At 55.1% G+C, this 16483-nt stretch overlaps 2 protein-coding genes, 1 long non-coding RNA gene and 1 pseudogene across 5 annotated transcripts; 2 read left to right on the top strand and 2 right to left on the bottom strand.

Annotated features, from left to right (window-relative positions):
- Positions 1-707: 707 nt before the first annotated feature.
- LOC119038412 (uncharacterized) lies at positions 708-6046 on the top strand. 3 transcript variants are annotated; one of them, XR_005080419.2, is made up of 5 exons: positions 708-783; positions 1174-2646; positions 3437-3630; positions 5150-5266; positions 5634-6046. It is a non-coding gene; the product is annotated as an uncharacterized LOC119038412 (long non-coding RNA). The 3 variants fall into 3 exon arrangements; XR_005080418.2 differs by having other exon boundaries at positions 4076-5266; XR_005080417.2 differs by having other exon boundaries at positions 3437-5266.
- Positions 1457-3009, bottom strand: LBX2 (ladybird homeobox 2). The gene is made up of 2 exons (XM_037130907.2): positions 2805-3009; positions 1457-1848 (listed from the first exon to the last, which is right to left on the bottom strand). The coding sequence occupies exons 1-2, from the start codon at positions 3007-3009 to the stop codon at positions 1457-1459; spliced, it is 597 nt and encodes a 198-aa protein (XP_036986802.1).
- A 3279-nt stretch (positions 6047-9325) lies between the features above and the next one.
- Positions 9326-11823, bottom strand: PCGF1 (polycomb group ring finger 1). The gene is made up of 9 exons (XM_037130910.2): positions 11679-11823; positions 11176-11281; positions 10866-11018; positions 10412-10483; positions 10189-10294; positions 9978-10011; positions 9793-9879; positions 9575-9655; positions 9326-9472 (listed from the first exon to the last, which is right to left on the bottom strand). The coding sequence occupies exons 1-9, from the start codon at positions 11769-11771 to the stop codon at positions 9425-9427; spliced, it is 780 nt and encodes a 259-aa protein (XP_036986805.1). The 5' UTR covers positions 11772-11823; the 3' UTR covers positions 9326-9424.
- A 1406-nt stretch (positions 11824-13229) lies between these two features.
- On the top strand, positions 13230-13377 carry LOC119038429 (uncharacterized; annotated as a pseudogene).
- Positions 13378-16483: the final 3106 nt, after the last annotated feature.

Here is a 16483-nt window from a genome sequence, read left to right as displayed (position 1 = left end):
TTCCCTCCTCTCTCTGTAATTTCTTTGAGTCAGGCCCAGTCACAGTGATAGGGACTGCACCTGTCCTGGCCAAAAGCATGAGCTTCTGCGTCAGACAGAGGCGAGTCCAGGCCCCACCACTCAGAAGCTTCATGACATGACCAAGTTTCCTTGGGCTTCTGTGATTGTCTTCTTATCCTTAAAATGAAATGAAAGCCTCATTATCTCATGAGGTTATTGTGAAGATTAATCAGTGTAAGACACCTGGAAGTGTTCGATAAGTGGTAGCTATTGTCTGAAAATGCCTGGCTCCTTCTGCCTTCCAGCCTTGCTCACCCTCCCTGAAATACCCTCTCCTGGGACCCCCACCCGCAAACTCGGGCCCTAGCTCAGCACCCCGGAACCCCTGAGAGTGGGACTGTGGCAGCGGCAGAGCTCGGGAAGATCCGCGGAGGACTGAGGGACTGACCCGGGGCGACGGGGAGCAGAAAGGGGCCTAAGCGCAGTCCCCTGCCGATCACTTGGGAAGGCCAGGCGTAGGGAAGGTCTGTAGCTACTCAGTGTTCTCCTTCCCGCCCCCCAGCATCACACTGCAGGAGGCGGATTAATCTCCAGTGGAGTAAATCGATCTCAGAATGTCTGGCAGTGCGGCAGGCTGGGGTTCTCGACCCCTCGAGGCCCCTCCTCTAAGCTCCGCCTCCGCAGGCCTGGGCGGCCCCTCCCACCTTCCCGACACTGCCACTGCCACTGCCACCGTCCTGGTGGGAACATTTTCTGCCCAGCTGTGGGCTGGAGGTCCCGAAGGTACCGGTGTCTCCCCGCTCTCCAGGCGCGCCCCACTTCGTGACTCAGCTTAGTGTTCTTTTGTCGGGGGCGGGGAGAAGTGTCCCGGTTCCGTTAAAAAAATGACCTAAGGGCGGGGAAAGAGGAAAGAGCCTGCAGGCCGCTGTCAGTGTGGGGCGGGTCTAGAGGTTAGGAACTGCGCCTCCGAGGCTGCGGTGGACCAAAGGCGCGGGGGAGTCCTACGACCCAGGCGGCCAGTAGGGGAGGTGGGCGGCAGGCACCAAAGGTCCGTCCCCTTCCTCAGCCCCGAGCCTCTGGGGCGTTGAGTGCTGGCTGGACGCTTAGGACCAAATCCTGACCTAGGGGCTCTCCCGTTGTAAAATGGCCATAATTATATCACCTACCTCGTAGGGTTGTTAAGAAGTGAAAGGAAACCGCTCCGCACAGTACCAAGCACGGAGTATCCGAAATAACCAGCAGATTTTGCTCTTACTGCTCCGGGAGCGGGATTGAGTCGTGGTTCGGTAGAGTCTCGACTTTATTCTCAAGAACTGGGAAAGGTGGGCGTCTGGGCCGCGAGCCGGAATTGGCCGGGATCGACACCGCCCTCCACCCAGAACCCGGACGGGGGCGCGACGCAGAGGCGAGGAGGTGAAAACGTCCAGGCTCCAGAGCTAAGGCGGTGGCTTTGCCTTCAGTCGTCCACCTGTATCTCCTCGTCTGACAGGTGGGGCCCGGAGTCGGGCCACGCGGGGCCCGGAGGGAGGCCGAGGCCGGGGGCGCCGTCCTGCAGCGCCAGGCGGCCCCGCGCTCCGGGTCCCAGCGCGCGCAGCGAGGCCACGTCCGCGCGCAGCTCCTCCACGTCGCGCTTGAACTTGGCGCGCCGGTTCTGGAACCACGTGACCACCTGCGCGTTGGCCAGGCCCAGCCTCGCCGCCAGCCCGTCGCGCTCGGACGGCGCCAGGTACTTCTGGAAGACGAAGCACCGCTCCAGCTCCAGCACCTGCTGCGCGGTGAAGGCCGTGCGTGACTTTCGCCGTCTGCGGCCTGCCGGGCCGAGGCCCGGAGCACGCGGGGCCGCTCCGCCTGCGGGGATAGGGCGGGGGTCCGTCAGTCTCCAGCCTGCGGAAATCGGGCTTCGGCCGGGAGGAAAAGCTGGGGATGCCGTCAGGCCGGGTGGGGGTGAGGGGACCGGAACTAGACCGTGGTCCCGTGGCGAACTGCGGGAGGGTCAGGCCGAAGAAGGGTGCGGGGACACAAAGTGGAACCAGCCACTGGGGTAGGGGAGGTGGCCCGAGGGGAGGAGGAGGAGGGCGCAGGGTCCGGCCGCCTGCGGCGGGGACTTCCAAGCCCGCGGGAGCCGCAGACTGAGCCGGCTTCGCAGGCTGCTGCAAAGCAGGGGCAGCTGACCCGCTCGGCGAGTGTAACGGGATCCAAATCGGGCCCTTCGTTAGACTCGTGGGTCTGTCGGGCCCTCTCAGCCTACTCTGGTTCAGTGACTCGCTCCCACCGTCCTCAAGCATAAAAGGTAGGTAGTGGGAGTACAAAGGGCGAGAAAAGGCAAAGTCCGGAGTCCTGGGGCCCTTGCCACACCAAGGCCCTTCGAGGCGGCCCCTCGAGAAGAGAGGAGGTTTGAAGCGGAGGAGCGTGTTCACCGGGAGAAGTCCGAGCCTCGCCTCCCATTGCTTTCTGCTCTGCTCTTGCCCTAACTCACTTGTTTACAGCCTCGGCTCAGGCCTTTTGTCTCCTTCTCTCCGGCCTTTCTCTGTCGCGATTGCCCCGCCTACAGCGAAAGGACCCAAGGGTCGCTCAGTTCTTAACAGCCCCGTCCTGCCCCTCAGCCTCCAGGAGCAGCCGCCGAGCCTGGAACTGACGGACGCGGAGGTGAGGAGCGGGAGGTGCGGGTCCCGCACGTGGGGCGGCGGGCAGGGGGCAGGTTAGAGTGGCGGCCAGAGCGAACGAAGGTGGAGACCGGGAACTCGGAGGAGAGGGAAGGGGAGAAGGCAGGCCAAGTGTCAGGGCGCGAGCCGGCGGCGCCGTACCTTCGGAGGGCTGCGGGGCGCGCCCGTCGGGTCCGCGGAAAGCTTTACTAGTCAGCTCCTCCAGCGCGCACAGAGGCGACCTAGGAGCTGGGCTCAACTCTGGGAGCGGCCCCGCCGACGGTCCTCGGGGGACCCTGCGCGGGCCTAGGATGTCTGCGATGCTGAAGGGCGTCTGGGTTGCCTGGGGCTCGGGTTCCGAGCCCATGGCTGGCCGGGCTGTGGCGGTCCTGCCGCCCGCTGCTCTCGACTCCGAAGCTGCCTGAGCCCCAGCGGGCGGCTCCCGATCTGGGCCCCGCGCCTCGGACCCGCCCCCCATGCTGGGCCCGAGCCCCGAGTGCCCCTCCTCCTGCGCGCCCACTCCCCAGCCCCGGGCCGTGGTGGGTCTGGAGCAGGGATATTTGTACAGGTTATGGAGACGCTCAGAGAAGCCGGTGCAAGAACCCTCGGGGCCCGCCACCCGCCGCTCCGCGCTGCCCGGCCCTGTGCTCACTCGGGCGGGACTCGTCCTGGGGGGCCCCCAGATGCTGGGGGCCGTACTCCTCGCCTAGCCGCCGCTCCGGCTCATAAACTCGTCAGCAATAAAATTGCTTTCTCTGGCTGTGACTGTGCCAATATCCCCGTTCTCACCCTAGGAAGGACCTCAGTCTCCTGACCTGGACCCTTCGTCCCCTCCCCACCTCTGCTGAAAACTCTTAAAGAGGTCCTGGCGGCTGGAAGTTATTAGTGCGGTGCGCAGGGCTGGGGGAACTCAAGAGTTGGAAGGACTTGGCTGGGCTGAGCGACTGCAACGGGGAATCGCGGGGACGCGATGCGCAAGCACGCGCAGGTGAGTGGACTGCGGCCGGCTCTGCGGCCGGACCCAAGGTTGTCCCAGCACGGCTCAGAGACCCCCGAGAAAGTCAAACCATCTGAAGAAGCGCCGGAGACCTGGTCCTCGGGAGAGAGGACCCAGGAGGAGTCTTTGCCAGTAAAGACTGGCCTCCACAGAGGGCCTTCTGGTTACACATCAGTCTGTTAGGGTATATCTTTGTCTCCTTATTAAGCGCCTGTCGTCCAAGTAGGAGTTTTCTAGCCCGGGGAGGCCCAGAAACCGCCCAGCAGGAGCGGTGGTGCGAGGGCCAGTGCCCTATAGATGAGTGACTTGAAGGGCAGACTTCATACCCCCAACCCGATTCCAGGACAGAAATCCCTGCCAAGCCAAATTCTAAGGCCTGGGATATTCATTCCCATTTTATCCGCATCCGTGTGTCATTCTCTCTTCTCTCCCACAGCTAATCTAGTCTGGGGCTCACGCCAGGGCGAGCACCTCCACAGCCCTGGTTTACAGGGACAGCGCAGTTCCGGGACAGTGCCGCTCCTCTAGCGGGGGCTCAACGAGGCAAACCCGGGCAGCGAGCGGAGTCTCCGCCCAGAGCCAGAGCAGCCTGCTCTCCCGGGAACTCACACTCGGAACTCGCTGCTATGGGTTTCTTCTAGTTTTTTCAAACAGTGCCATAAAGAAGCTGGCTGGTCACCCCTGGACTGTCCATTCTGTCACCTAGTCTCTGTAAACCTCTGTAGTGATCTTCTAGGTCCACCTGTCTAGCCCCTGAAACAAGTAGAGCCTGTAGTTGGGATGTCCCCAACAGAGCTTGGGAGATCTGAGGCACCTGGGCCAAAGATTCCATGACAGAGACAGGAAGACACTTTGATCATGGTGGTTAGGGAACTGCAGGTTGAGGCACTTACCTACCCCACCCAACAGAGGTGCACAAACACAGGGTCTTAGTGAGAGCTCCCTCCACCGACCATCCCATCCCCCATATACACACAGACACTCGCCAAGTGCAGGTCTGAGCAACTCAGCCCAGTGGGTCAGAGAGCACAGTCAGGCCACAGCAGAAAGCCGAGATGCCTCAGGACCTTGTTAATTGTTTATCAATCGTTGGGGGCAGAGGAGGGCCAGAAGAGACCCTCCTAGCTGAAGGCCTTAGCCCTTTGAACCATCCCGGTGGTTTCACTTAATCTGAAATTAAAGAGGGTCCCAGGAGGCTGCAGGAACTGGCTAGCTCAGGTCCCAGACATGTCACTAGAAACTACAGCTTCCACTCCTGCGCCCTCTATGCGGCCTTTGTCATCCCTTCTGCTCTCGATTGCCAGTGTGTGTCTGTGGGGCGTGTGGGGCTTTCCTGAGGGCCTTTGCTGTCTCTCCTGCCCGTCCACCTTTGCCCTGCAAGTGGGCTCGGGTAATGGGGCTGGACAGTGGGGTTCGGCAATCCCCACATGAGTTTGGGGAAGGAGGGGGCAGGAGAGACGAGTGATGGGAGGAGGCTGCCGACAGCAGAGCCCAACTGATGTCTTCCCAGCGGCCAGCGACGTGTCCAGATGATTGTGGGGCCACAGGAGGGGACTTTTCCCAGCGAAGCATCTGGAATCTGAGCTGGGGAGAAACTGGATCCTGGGAGTGGGTCGGACGGAGGAGGGTGAGTGATTAATGAGGAAGATTAAGAGATTAAACCTGGGCTCTGGGCTTTCGGGCTGCCCCCACCCCAGTTTGGGAGCCCAGCCCCAATCCCTTGGAAGACAGGCTGCAGTGCTCCCTGATGCGTGCCTCTTCCTCCCCCAGCCGAGGTCCTCACCGGAGCGACCCTGCCCTCCAGCGTTTTCCTGCCCCGGCATTCCCGAGCAGTCCCTGGAGCCTCCCTCAGATTCCCCTCGTTGCTCTTTTTAGACACTTCAGGGCTCCTCTGCCCTCTCTCCTTGGAAAGAGCGCCACATTCAGATTTTCACTCCCTCGGGAAGGTGCCTCAATTCCCTTACATTTTTAAAGAATTATTTATTTATTTTTAGACAGAGGGGAAGAGAGGAGAGAAAGAGAGGAAGAGAAACGTCAGTTGGTTGCTTCTCCCACGCCCCCTGTTCGCATCCTCCCTGCCTGAGGATAGTGGATTGACCCCACAACCTCGACCTGGGCCCAGACCGAGACCTCTTGCCTTTGGGTACAAGGCCCAACCAACCGAGCCACGTGAGTCAGGGCTCAGCTCCCTTTTAATGATGCTGTCTCACGCCTGCCCTCATCGCCCCTTTGATTTCCCTCTCCTCATCACCCCCACCTTGTCACTCATTCCCCAACACCACACCTCTCACCCACTCTGCCCTTCTCAGTCTCCCATCTGGCAAGTTCCTCTACCCAGGCCCACTCCAGATAGACCCCTCTTCTTTGGTACGGAGGTCTATTCAATAAACCGCCTTTAGTCTCTGGGTTTCTCATTCCGGGCATTTCCCTGAATTCTGTGTGTATGTGGGAGGAGGGGGACATGTATGGGTATCCTCAGAATAACGCCCCCCTCCCCGGGGCGGTGCAGAGGGCAGTCTCAGAAATGTGCTTGCCACTCCCCGCCCCCCACCCCTCAAAGCCTTCAGCCTGCATGCGAGCTAAGTGGGTGGGGGTTTAGGGAGGAAACTCCAAGCAGAGGAGCTTGGGCGGGACATCCATCCATCTCGCACACTTCTGGGATGGTTTTTTCTTTCAGACAATGTTACTGCAGAGTGAACTGATTTAAACACTGAGATTTTAGATTCGATACTTCTAGGGACTCAAGTTTGTGAATTCTTTCTGTCCTTTTACACCGGTTCACAAAGAGCCCTGCGTAACCGCTGCCAGCTGAGGGGGTGCTGCAGGCTGGGACGCAGGAGCACGGAGAACTCAGACACTTCCGCCCCCACACAGACTTACGCACACCCTGAGACTCACTGTCGCGGGGAAGTCCATTGTCCTCACCCCTTCCTCCTCCTCCCCCGTCCCGGGAGTGACTGGCTGGGCTGAGAAGTACCGGATTTCTTCGGTGCCACAGGCGGGGCGGGGTGGGGGGCGGGCGCTGGGGGAGGCGTGCAAATCTTGGCGCCTCCTCCCCCAGGCCAAAGCAGCTAGGTGAGAAAGGACAGCAGAGGCACCCACGGGGGTGGCTAGGGTGGCCGGGCCCCTGCAGCTGAGGACTAACATTTACACCTGAAAGTACTGCGGGGTCAAAGGCCCTGGGGACAGGGCCAGTGCACGTGTGCTGTGTCACAGAGCCCAAGAGAACCCGTGGAATTGACTCACCTGTCCTGGTGCAGGTAGAGAACTGAGTAACCCCAGGAGATAGGGTCTGTGTGGAGTAGACCAGGAAGGGGGTCGATGAGCCCCTAGATGAGGGGGAGAGGGACGAGGGACGCAGAGCCCACAGCTGGCCTACGTCAGCAACCTGGGAAAAAGCCCCACAGCTGCTGCTGCTGCTGCCGCTGCAGCCGCTGACAGGCAAAAGTGAGGCTCCGTTAAGGTGGGGTGAGGTGGGGCAGCTGCTCCACCTCAGGTCCAGGCCTGAGTGCCTTTGGCTGCTCCTTAGCCACAGGCCATGTGTTTGTCTTCAGAGGCCTCATTCCCCAGCTTGGCGTTCAGGCCTGGGGGCCTCTGGCAGCCTTGTATTCTAGCTGGACATTCTTGACCCAAGGCAAACCCCAATCAGACTACTCCCCAATTCCTGAAGCTGCTTGGGCCAAGAAGAGATCCCAGGGGCGTCTCTATTCTTTCCTCCTAGCTCACACCCCTCCCTTCCAAGTCACTCCTCAAAAACACCCTTTCACACGTGAACTGCCTTGGGAAGAGCCTAAATGCAGAGTGCTCTACTGCAGCTTAAATTCCAGAAGAGGGTGGGGACCCTGGGATAGACAGAATTAATCCAAAATCTTGAGATATACGAGGTCTGTCTGGAAAATATCATAGACCTTTAACATTTTCCAGATAGAATGTCAGGAAAATAAGAGACATTTATAGAAGATACAACAAACATTGTACACAGGACAATGCCATCTCAGTCCCCTTCAAAGTAGGCACCTTGGGACCTCGCACAGTTCTCCCAATCACCATTAGCTACCCTGTCATATTTTCCTGAATCTCATCAAAGGTCTGAAATCTCTTCCCTTTCAAAAGTGATTTTAGTTTTGGGAAAAGGAAGGTTCCAGGGTGCCAGATCTGGGCTATGGGAGGCTGAGTCACCTGTGTGAGTTGATGTTTGGCCAAAAAACTCTGCAGGAGACCTGACCCATGAGTAGGCGCGCTGTTGTGATGAAGCTGCCAATCACCAGTTGCCCACAGCTGCAGCCTTCTGAATCATCAAACTTAATGCAAAATTTGATGCAGATTTGTTGCTCTACTCCAGGGGTAGTATGTAACCTTTTGGTGTCTCTGGGCCACACTGGAAGAAACGTTGTCTTGGCCCAAACATTACATCGTGACACGTAATCACAAAAAACATCTAATGTTTTAAATAAATTTACAGTTTTGTGTTTGGCCACATTCATAGCCATCCCGAGCAGCTTGCTGCCCATGGGCGGCAGGTTGGACACCCCTGCTCTTTCATTCTGAATGACCAGCCACACAGTACACAGGCTCACTCAATGGCACCTACCGTCCCCACTGACTAGGTACAGTGAAGTTGTGACTGTTCATGCATGTGCTTTTCAGTCAATTCTCCTTGGCGGCCAGGTTACATCAATGTCGTACAAACCATGATCATATTAACAATGTTGGGACTTTTTCTGGACAGACCTCATATTGTGGTGTAGAAACAGGCCCCGGGTCTGTGGAAGGAACCCTGTTCTGATTGAGGGAGTGTTTCCTAGAGGAGGTGACACACAGGACAGCTGAGTACGGCCGGGGGGGGGGGGGGGGGGGGGAATCCAGGGCATGAGGTCTGAAATGTGGGGAGTTTTCAGAATCTTAGAGATAGGACCTCAGTGAGGTGATTTAGGTTTTAAACTTGGGATCTGGTAACACTTTCGCTGCCTGCTCCATCCCGCTTGTCCCAGCCCATTTGTTTTCTTAATCAGGCCTTAGGCCTCCCTCTCTTACTGTCCCAGCCAGGCAAGTTTCTGGCTATCCCAATGAGAGAACAGGGACACTGGCTGGGTTCATTTCCAGAGCCCAGTGCTGAGGGCCAGACTCATGAGGACAGGAATGTTTGCTGAATTATCTGTACAGCGCCTTGGAGTTGCCTTTGCTGTCCTGGGCACCAGCTCCCTCTCCACAACCTGGCTTCCCCTGACCCAGGTATACCTGAAGGCCGACTGAATCTTGTATACACAGCCGGGTCTCCAACTCTGACTATCCCTGTGGTATGCCCCATGCCCCCATTTTCTTAGACTCCTCACAGTCCAACTCTTTGGGTTTTTCTTTAAAATATCACTCTTCAGTTCTGCACTGGCCACTGTCCAACCCAAGCCCTACACTCACCACTCTTGAATTAGGACCCCTCCACTCAGGCCTGCATCACAGGCTGAAACACCCAGAGACAGTGAAAGCTCCCCTCCAGAAAAACTTCCCTTCACCAAAAACAGCTGGCGTGGGTGGCCTGGCCTCACTTAGCTCCCTTTCTGAGGTCCTCTACCCCTCTTCTCTGGTCATTCATTGAGGGACATTCTTCTTGATGACACTCAGAGGATTTCTGAGAGAAGCAAGACAGGACAAAGCATGAGTGTGTGGTAGAAAAGAAGGAAGACAGATGCTTTATTAAAGTTTTTATTTCAAAAAAATAAAGCCACAATTAATTTCACATAAATATCTGGGGAGGGAAGAGGGGAGGGATGGGATAGAGGCTTGGCCCCTACCTCCTCTTCTCTTTCACACTGTATTGTAAAAGCAAAGGGGATGGCTAAGGGGAGAGCAAGAGGGAGAAGTAGTCAGTGGGAGAGTCCTTACCTAAAAGGCCCCCTCAGCCCACCCCTGCCCGGGGACTGCCTTGGACCTGGCTCACCTTGCCGAACCAGCGGGAGAGCCATATCTGCTTCATGGTCATGTGATCAGGGAGCACTTCATTGTCAAAGAGGAGCTGCACCTAGAAGGGAGATGGGGTACATGGTTTTACAAACTGTCCTCTCATGCCATCAAAAACTAACCTGGTCCACTATAAACTCTCTCCCTCCCTTTGTGGCCCCTCCCACTCCCAAAAGAACCTACTGTGGGAATACTCACATGCTGGGGATTTAGCATCAACTGATGGCACAGGACCCTCCGGAGATGGCGAACCTCAGCTCTAACAGAACATCGGACATATTTATTCTGGGGGTAGGGAAAGTAAGGAAGAAGACAAGGTGTGTGAGGGAAGGGCCCTAGAGAAGGGAGTCCCCTTAGAGAGGCCCTCCCTTAGCCCCTCTCACCTGCAGAACACTTTTATTCTTGTCTTTGCCAGAACTGGGGGAAACAGACACAGGTTAGAGAGCCCTATCTTTCCTTATCCCCATCCAGAGCTGTGACAGACTCTCTTCGAGGGAACAGACACTCCCTTACTGGGAGCTCTCTCCCTGAGCCCCTCCCTGGCTCTGGGTCATTGACACTGTCACTTCAGACAGCCCAAGACCTGCCCCTCACCTCAGCCGCTCCAGGCATAGGCTCAGCTGCTCATCATAGCGATAGTAGTGGGCTTTAGAATGGTCGAAGCTACTGAAGGGGAGGCCAAGGTTGCTCAGGGCTGGCTCTGAGAAAGACAGAGTAGCAGCACAGGTTCCACAGTCCTTTTTCCCCAGAGAGCAAAACTGGGCAGGAAGAATGCTCTGGGGGCTTTACCTTACCCTCCTGCTGTCAAGGGACATACCTTCCCCGCTGGGCTGCGTGACTCGGTCCAAGCCTCGAGACTGGTAGAATTCTCGAATCCGTTTCTCTTCACCTAGAAGGGAGTGAAGGATGAGCAGTAAAGTATTAGCTCTCCCTTACTCTGCCCTTCTGGCTGTCAACCTCTTTATTTTAAAATATTTTATCTATTTTTAGAGATAGGAGAAGGGAGAGAGAAAGAGAAGGAGAGTAGCACTGATTGGTTGCTTCCTGTACCCACTGCAACTGGAGACTGCTCGCTCGCAACCCAGGCATGTGCCCTGGCCCAAGGGTCGAACTGGCAACCTTTTCCTTTGTGGGTGGATGCCCCACCAACTGGGCCACAGTAGTTAGAGCAACCTCTTTACCTACATTAGTTCCACAAAGCCCTTGTCACCTCAAGCTGCTACCTAGCATCAGTCCTCTAGAAGTCCCTCAGAGTCAGGCTGGTCACTCACTATCTTGCAAGCCAGGCACTAGCTTGTACACGATGTCCTGCATGACCCGGTCCAGTTTAAGGTTGAGCAGTGGCTGTGTCTCGTGGATCTTAATGTTGCACATGGGGCAGTACTTGCTGGTTTGGAGGTACTTCACGATACAACTCTTGCAGACTGCAGGAATAGAAAAGCAGACTCTCAGGCCCTCTGGGAATCAGGTTCACGGACTGGAGGGGGTTCCTGGGTGGCTGGGACAGGTAGTACAGAGGCTGACAGCCTGCTTGGTGGGAACTAGGGCCTGGAAGAACCAGTCAGGGTCCAGAAAACTTACAAGTATGAAGACACTCTGTGATGGTGGTGGCATCCACAAAGTAGCCGGCGCACAAGCAGCAGACGATGTGCTCATTCAGGTCTTTGATCTTTACTCGGACCTCCTCCTGCAGGAATAACCTCCGTCACGGATCACCCTTCCCAGCCCTAACCCTTGCGCCTGCCCCGCGGCCAAGCCCCGCACCTTGCACGGTCAGCAGGGGATTAGCTCCCCGGGGCTGACACTACCCCTCTGCTCAGGAGAGGGATCTGCGCACAGCGGGGACCCCCTTCACGTGGATTCGCCCGACCTTTCTTTCCTAGGGGAGAGTACAAGACGTGGGCGGCACAGTACGCAGGCGTCCTAGCCCGGAGTTTGGCAACTCGACCGCAATCGCGCAGGCGCACTGGAACCCCTGTCCCTGCGCAGGCGCATTGGGCGCCCGGCCAGCCAAGGCCTGTCCTCTGGTCGGCCCCAGTTCGCAACGCTAACAGACCACAGAAGTAACCCTGCCGCCCCTGCACCTCGTTCCGTAGCGGGTCCATCTTGTACACTGACTGGAGCTGGTTCCGAAGCCTCATTGCGATCGCAATCTGGCCCCCCTGAGGAGACGCCATCTTAAAGGCTGATCCCGGCCTGCCACTTCCGGTGCCGCCTGCAGGGCGGGACTTGTCACCCAGCAACAAGGGCTTAGGTCTTTTTGGATTTGCTGACTCTCTGTAAGTCCCCGCCCATGTGCTTTCTCCCCGTGCGCTCACCTGAGCCCCAGTGGCCCCTCCCCCTCTTCCCTCCGTAATTAGGAAGGGGGGCGGCGTGGGGAGGGGCCCTTTTTCACTGACCTTTTGTAGTAATCACCGCGAGACTCTATCGGACCTCGGGACTAACTTTTGGAACCTGCAAAAGATTCTTCCCTCCTACCCGAAAAGGCCCGATGGTCTCCACCCGCCACCGCTCAGGGTCTTCCCGCTCCTGTGACAACCGCCCCGCTAATGCCCCTCCCGGCACCTCTCTTGGTAGTGTCGCCCCCGTCTGCTGACGCCTAGACGTTAATGAGCTTCATCCCGATGGAGGGCCTTCCCCCAACTCCCAAGCGGGAGTTTCTCCGGAGTCTCGGAGAGGCTGTCGGGGAGGAGGGAACCCTGGAGACTTGGTAGTGATCTTACATACCCCCACCCCCATCCTTCCCCTGCCGCCAGGGACGGGGTGGGGGCAGGCCCTTGTTAATGATGATGATTCAATCATAGGCGCCTGCGGAGGCCTGGGACAGACTAATGCAGAGCAGATGCCCAAGGAGGAGGGGAGGACGACTAGGACACTACCGCACTCGGACAAGCTGAGGCAGCGAGCCCTTGCAGTAGTGTACGCTCAGCTCGGTATTTGGGGAAGACTCAGGGGCCCCGGAAAGCTCGTACACCGCTGTCCCTAGGAACTTAAAAACAATGGGATTAAAAAACAAGGATAAGTTTACTATGAAGTTTTTTTTAATACCGAATGCATTTGGAGGTTGAAGAAGGGAGAAAGCCTTTTGGGGTCCCAGTGGAGATCCCAAAAGGCTTTCTGAAGGAAGTGGAACTTCGTGTGGGACAACTTAGAGTTGGGGACAGGGGCGAGAAAAAGTGAGGTGGAATTAGAAAAGGACGGCTTCGAGTGGAGGCGAGTGACTGGAGAGGGCTAGGAAGGAGGCTAACTTGTGCATTTGAGAGTAATGGTAGAAGAAGCAGGGACTTACAGAGTAAGGACTTTTAGTTTGTGGGCCTTAGGGCGCTAGCCGACTCTTGGAGAGGGTTACCCCATGAAAGAAACACGTTTGTTCATTTATCTTCAGAGTGAATTGCAGTGGATAAGCGACAAGAGGTTATGGCAGTAGTTCTTTTTTAATCAACCACTTCTCATTATAGCCACTGCTTACATCCCTGAGGACAGAGGATGGTCCAAGATGCCATCCTCTATCCTCCGGATGAGTAGTGGTATTTTGCCTGCTTTTCTTGCTTCCACTGTTGCCTGCTCTTTAGTCTATTCTCAACAGTGCAACTCAGAGTAATTCTGATAAAACATGAATAAAAAAGGATACAAGGATACTTACCTGGCAGGGGACGTACCATGACCACGAGGTGGTTTTCCCAGGGTGAGACTCATCCATTGCATGCTGATCCCTGTGATTTCCCCAAATGTGGGAAAATTGACTGCATAATTTATGGTAGTAGGGGACTGCTTCACCCTCTCCCAGAAAAAAAAAAGGAGGGGGGAGGATACAAGGAAAGTTTTTTGAGTTGATGAATATGTTTATTATCTTGATTGTGTTGATCATTTCATGGGTGTTTACCTATGTCAAAACATTAAACTGTATACTTTAAATATGTGCAGTTTTACTGTATGTCAGGTTTACCTTTAAAAAGCTGTTAAAAATAAAATTTAAAAATCGGGTGTCTTTTTTTTGTTTATAATCTTCCAATAGCTTCCTTTTTAAAATCAGAATAAAAGGCAAAATCCTTACAATGGTCTACAAAGCTTCGCATGGTTTCTCAGTCATCCAGTTTCTATAGCCACACTGGATCCCTCACTGCTTGTTCCACGGACGCACCAGGACGTCCTCCCACTGTGTCCCCAACTCGAAATGCTCAGATGTCCAAATGGCTCCGCTCTTCCTTCAGGTCTTTATTCCACAGGGCCTTTTGTGATCACTCTAGATAAATCACAGCTCCCCAGCTTTCCACTTCTCCCCCTTCCTTGCTTTATTTTTCTTCTTAACATTTATTATTAATATGTTGTAGTATTTTTCTTGTTTTTACACCTGCCTTCTCCACTAAAATGTAAGCCTCTCGGTGGCAGGGACTTTTTCCCCCTGTTGTGTCTACACAGCTGCACGTCCGGTGCCAGGTACAGAGTAGATATTCAGTCAGTTTTCTGGATGAACAGATGAGTGAAAGTAGGTGATAGTGATGCTGGCCTAGATTAGGCTTTTATCAGTAGAAATGGTAAGGAAGAGCTGTATATGAAACATTTCAAGGAAAAGCATAGTAGGAGAAAATGAGTAAGGAGCTTGGGAGGGGAGCCTGTCTTCCAGCCTGCTGGACTTAAGGGGGCTGTCACAGAGGCAGGTGGAGTTGGTTGGAAGGCTATAATGGAGGGGCTACAACACAAGCGTCAGAAACAGGGATGGAGGTCTCCGAGTTTCCTGGGTGGATGTAATAGATAAAGCTACTGAAATGGATGAAACCTGAGCAGATGTAGAGAGAGAGAAAGCTGAAGTCTGAGATCTGAAGAATGCTCAGAGTCTACAGTGGAAGAAGAAAAGTCAGTGGAGGAAAGGACATAAGCATTCACCATGAAAGTCCAAAGATGTAGAAGGAGACAATATATGGAAGCCCAAATAAGGGACATTTCAACAAAGAGTCAGTGATCAACAAAATAAAGCACGTCAGAGATTCCTGGGTAATGGACACTGGCACTGAAGCTCTCTGAGCAAAGAGTCTGTGTAGTGAAGGTGGCTCGCTGTGGGGTAAAAGAATAAATAATGAGAAAATGGAGGCAGTGGGTACGAGCACTAAACAGGAAGATAAAACAGTTTTTCATGAAGAGTCAGGCAAAGACTTTCTTAGAAAATAGTGATCCAAGACAGTTGGGGATCGGAAGGACTGAGTTCATGAGAGAAATGATGATACAGGAGTGGGGATGATCTCAAGGGAAGGACACGATACCAATAACAGAAAGGAAGGGAAAGTGCAGAAGCACAGGCTGGGAGCGTGGCCTCTTGTGGAGCCGCAGGCTTGAAAGCTGAAAACTTGAAGAGTTGGGGGTCCACGTGCATGCAGAGATGGTGAGATGAATCCGAAGCAGTGTGTATGGGAGGTGAGTGGGTGCTGACCCCAGAGCCTCCATCTTCAACACAAACTAGCAGGAACCCTCCTTTCCAGGGGATCAGCAAGCTGAAGGCAAGCAGAGAAACTCCTGGGGCTGTGGCTGACAGAAATGAAAGCCCTTTGTTCTTAAAATGGGACACTGAAATATTTTTTAAACTTCCCTAGGAGAGTGGTATGTACTTCTGGCCATTTCCCCCAAAGGATCAGTTAGGCACCTCTGGGTGGCAGTGCCATGTGTGCTGACCTCCAAAGGCAGGGTGTACGGTAAGCACGGGCGCAGGTCTGTACCGTACTGCCTTTTCTCTCCTTCATTGATTCACTCACTGATTCATCCCAGGATTGATTTACTCAGCTTGGTTGGAGTACACTAGTGCCCACCCTCTCCTCAGAGGCCCACCTCCTAGAGTGGGGAAAGGGACAGGCAAACTCCTGACTTGCAGGCAAGTCCCCTGAAGAGGTTTTCCTACTTTGCTGTCTCCCTAGCACTTCTGTTCACATCTGGGGGGATCCAGTCTAGCTATGTCTGAAAGTTTTGCCTAAATAGCGGGTTTCATGGCTCTCTAAGAGCCCCATCCCTCTATTGCTGAGAAAGGGCACTTGGGCTTCTGTGAAGGGCTAGGGAAAGTGAGAATGTCTATCTTCTCCATCAGGATAACACACCTGTCAAATTTGCAGAAGCTCCCCACCATGGTCTCAGAACGGGCTGTGGCCCTAACCAGGTGTGGCTCAGTTGGTTGGGTGTGGTTCCACAAGGTGAAAGGTCACATGCAAAATGAAAGATAACCAGTTCATGCCTGGGTTGCAGGTTTGGTCCCCAGGTGGAGCGCAGGGCCAGTAGGAGAGGCAACTGATCAATGTTTTTCTCCCACATGGATGTTTCTCTCCCTCCCATCCCCTCTCTCTAAAAATAAAATCTCTTTAAAAGAGAGAAAGAGAAGGAAATGTTGGCAGGTTGAGAAAGTAGATGACGGGTGTGGACAAGGTTGGGGAAGGATGTCACATATTAATGTCCACTGCCTCCCTCCCCCAGACTTCAGACAGAGGCTGCCAAGAACACGGAGGGGCTAGTGGCCTTGGGTGGGGAGAGAGCCCACTCTCTTTTCTTTATCTTCCTGTCCAGATGCCCAAATATCATGCCTCTGTTCCCTAGAGAGAAAAGACCTCTCACCCTGCCCCAGGCACCAGGCTGCCAGCCCATCTGCTAGGGAGAAAGAAGGGGCAGAGCCTTTCCCAGAAGATCCTGGAGAGTCAACTGGAAGATTCCTGCTCCCAGGGAGACCCATGTACTAGACTTGGAAGGCGTGTTGGCTCCCACGGGGTGACGACAGGCAGCCTGGAACTGAGCACACAGTGGGCTGGATGTGAGGGCCAGGGGTTGGCACAGCGGGGTAGCACCCTTTGGTCACCACGTGTCCGAGGCAGGCCAAGTTGCTCATTGGTGCCAACCCGCCGAGGCATGACAGGAACAC

Source organism: Artibeus jamaicensis, unplaced genomic scaffold (assembly GCF_021234435.1).
Source record: "Artibeus jamaicensis isolate MK-2021 breed Jamaican fruit bat unplaced genomic scaffold, CSHL_Jam_final contig_3174, whole genome shotgun sequence".
Lineage (NCBI taxonomy): Eukaryota > Metazoa > Chordata > Mammalia > Chiroptera > Phyllostomidae > Artibeus > Artibeus jamaicensis.
This window is presented reverse-complemented; position numbering and strand designations above follow the sequence as displayed.

Coding starts and splice junctions, on each gene's coding strand:
- LBX2 (XM_037130907.2), bottom strand. CDS start 3,009: ATGGGCTCGGAACCCGAGCCCCAGGCAACCCAGACGCCCTTCAGCATC. Junction 1,849..2,804: donor CGCCCCGCAGCCCTCCGAAG/GTACGGCGCCGC, acceptor CTATCCCCGCAG/GCGGAGCGGCCCCGCGTGCT.
- PCGF1 (XM_037130910.2), bottom strand. CDS start 11,771: ATGGCGTCTCCTCAGGGGGGCCAGATTGCGATCGCAATGAGGCTTCGG. Junction 11,282..11,678: donor TGGACCCGCTACGGAACGAG/GTGCAGGGGCGG, acceptor TTATTCCTGCAG/GAGGAGGTCCGAGTAAAGAT. Junction 10,012..10,188: donor CTATGCCTGGAGCGGCTGAG/GTGAGGGGCAGG, acceptor TGTTTCCCCCAG/TTCTGGCAAAGACAAGAATA.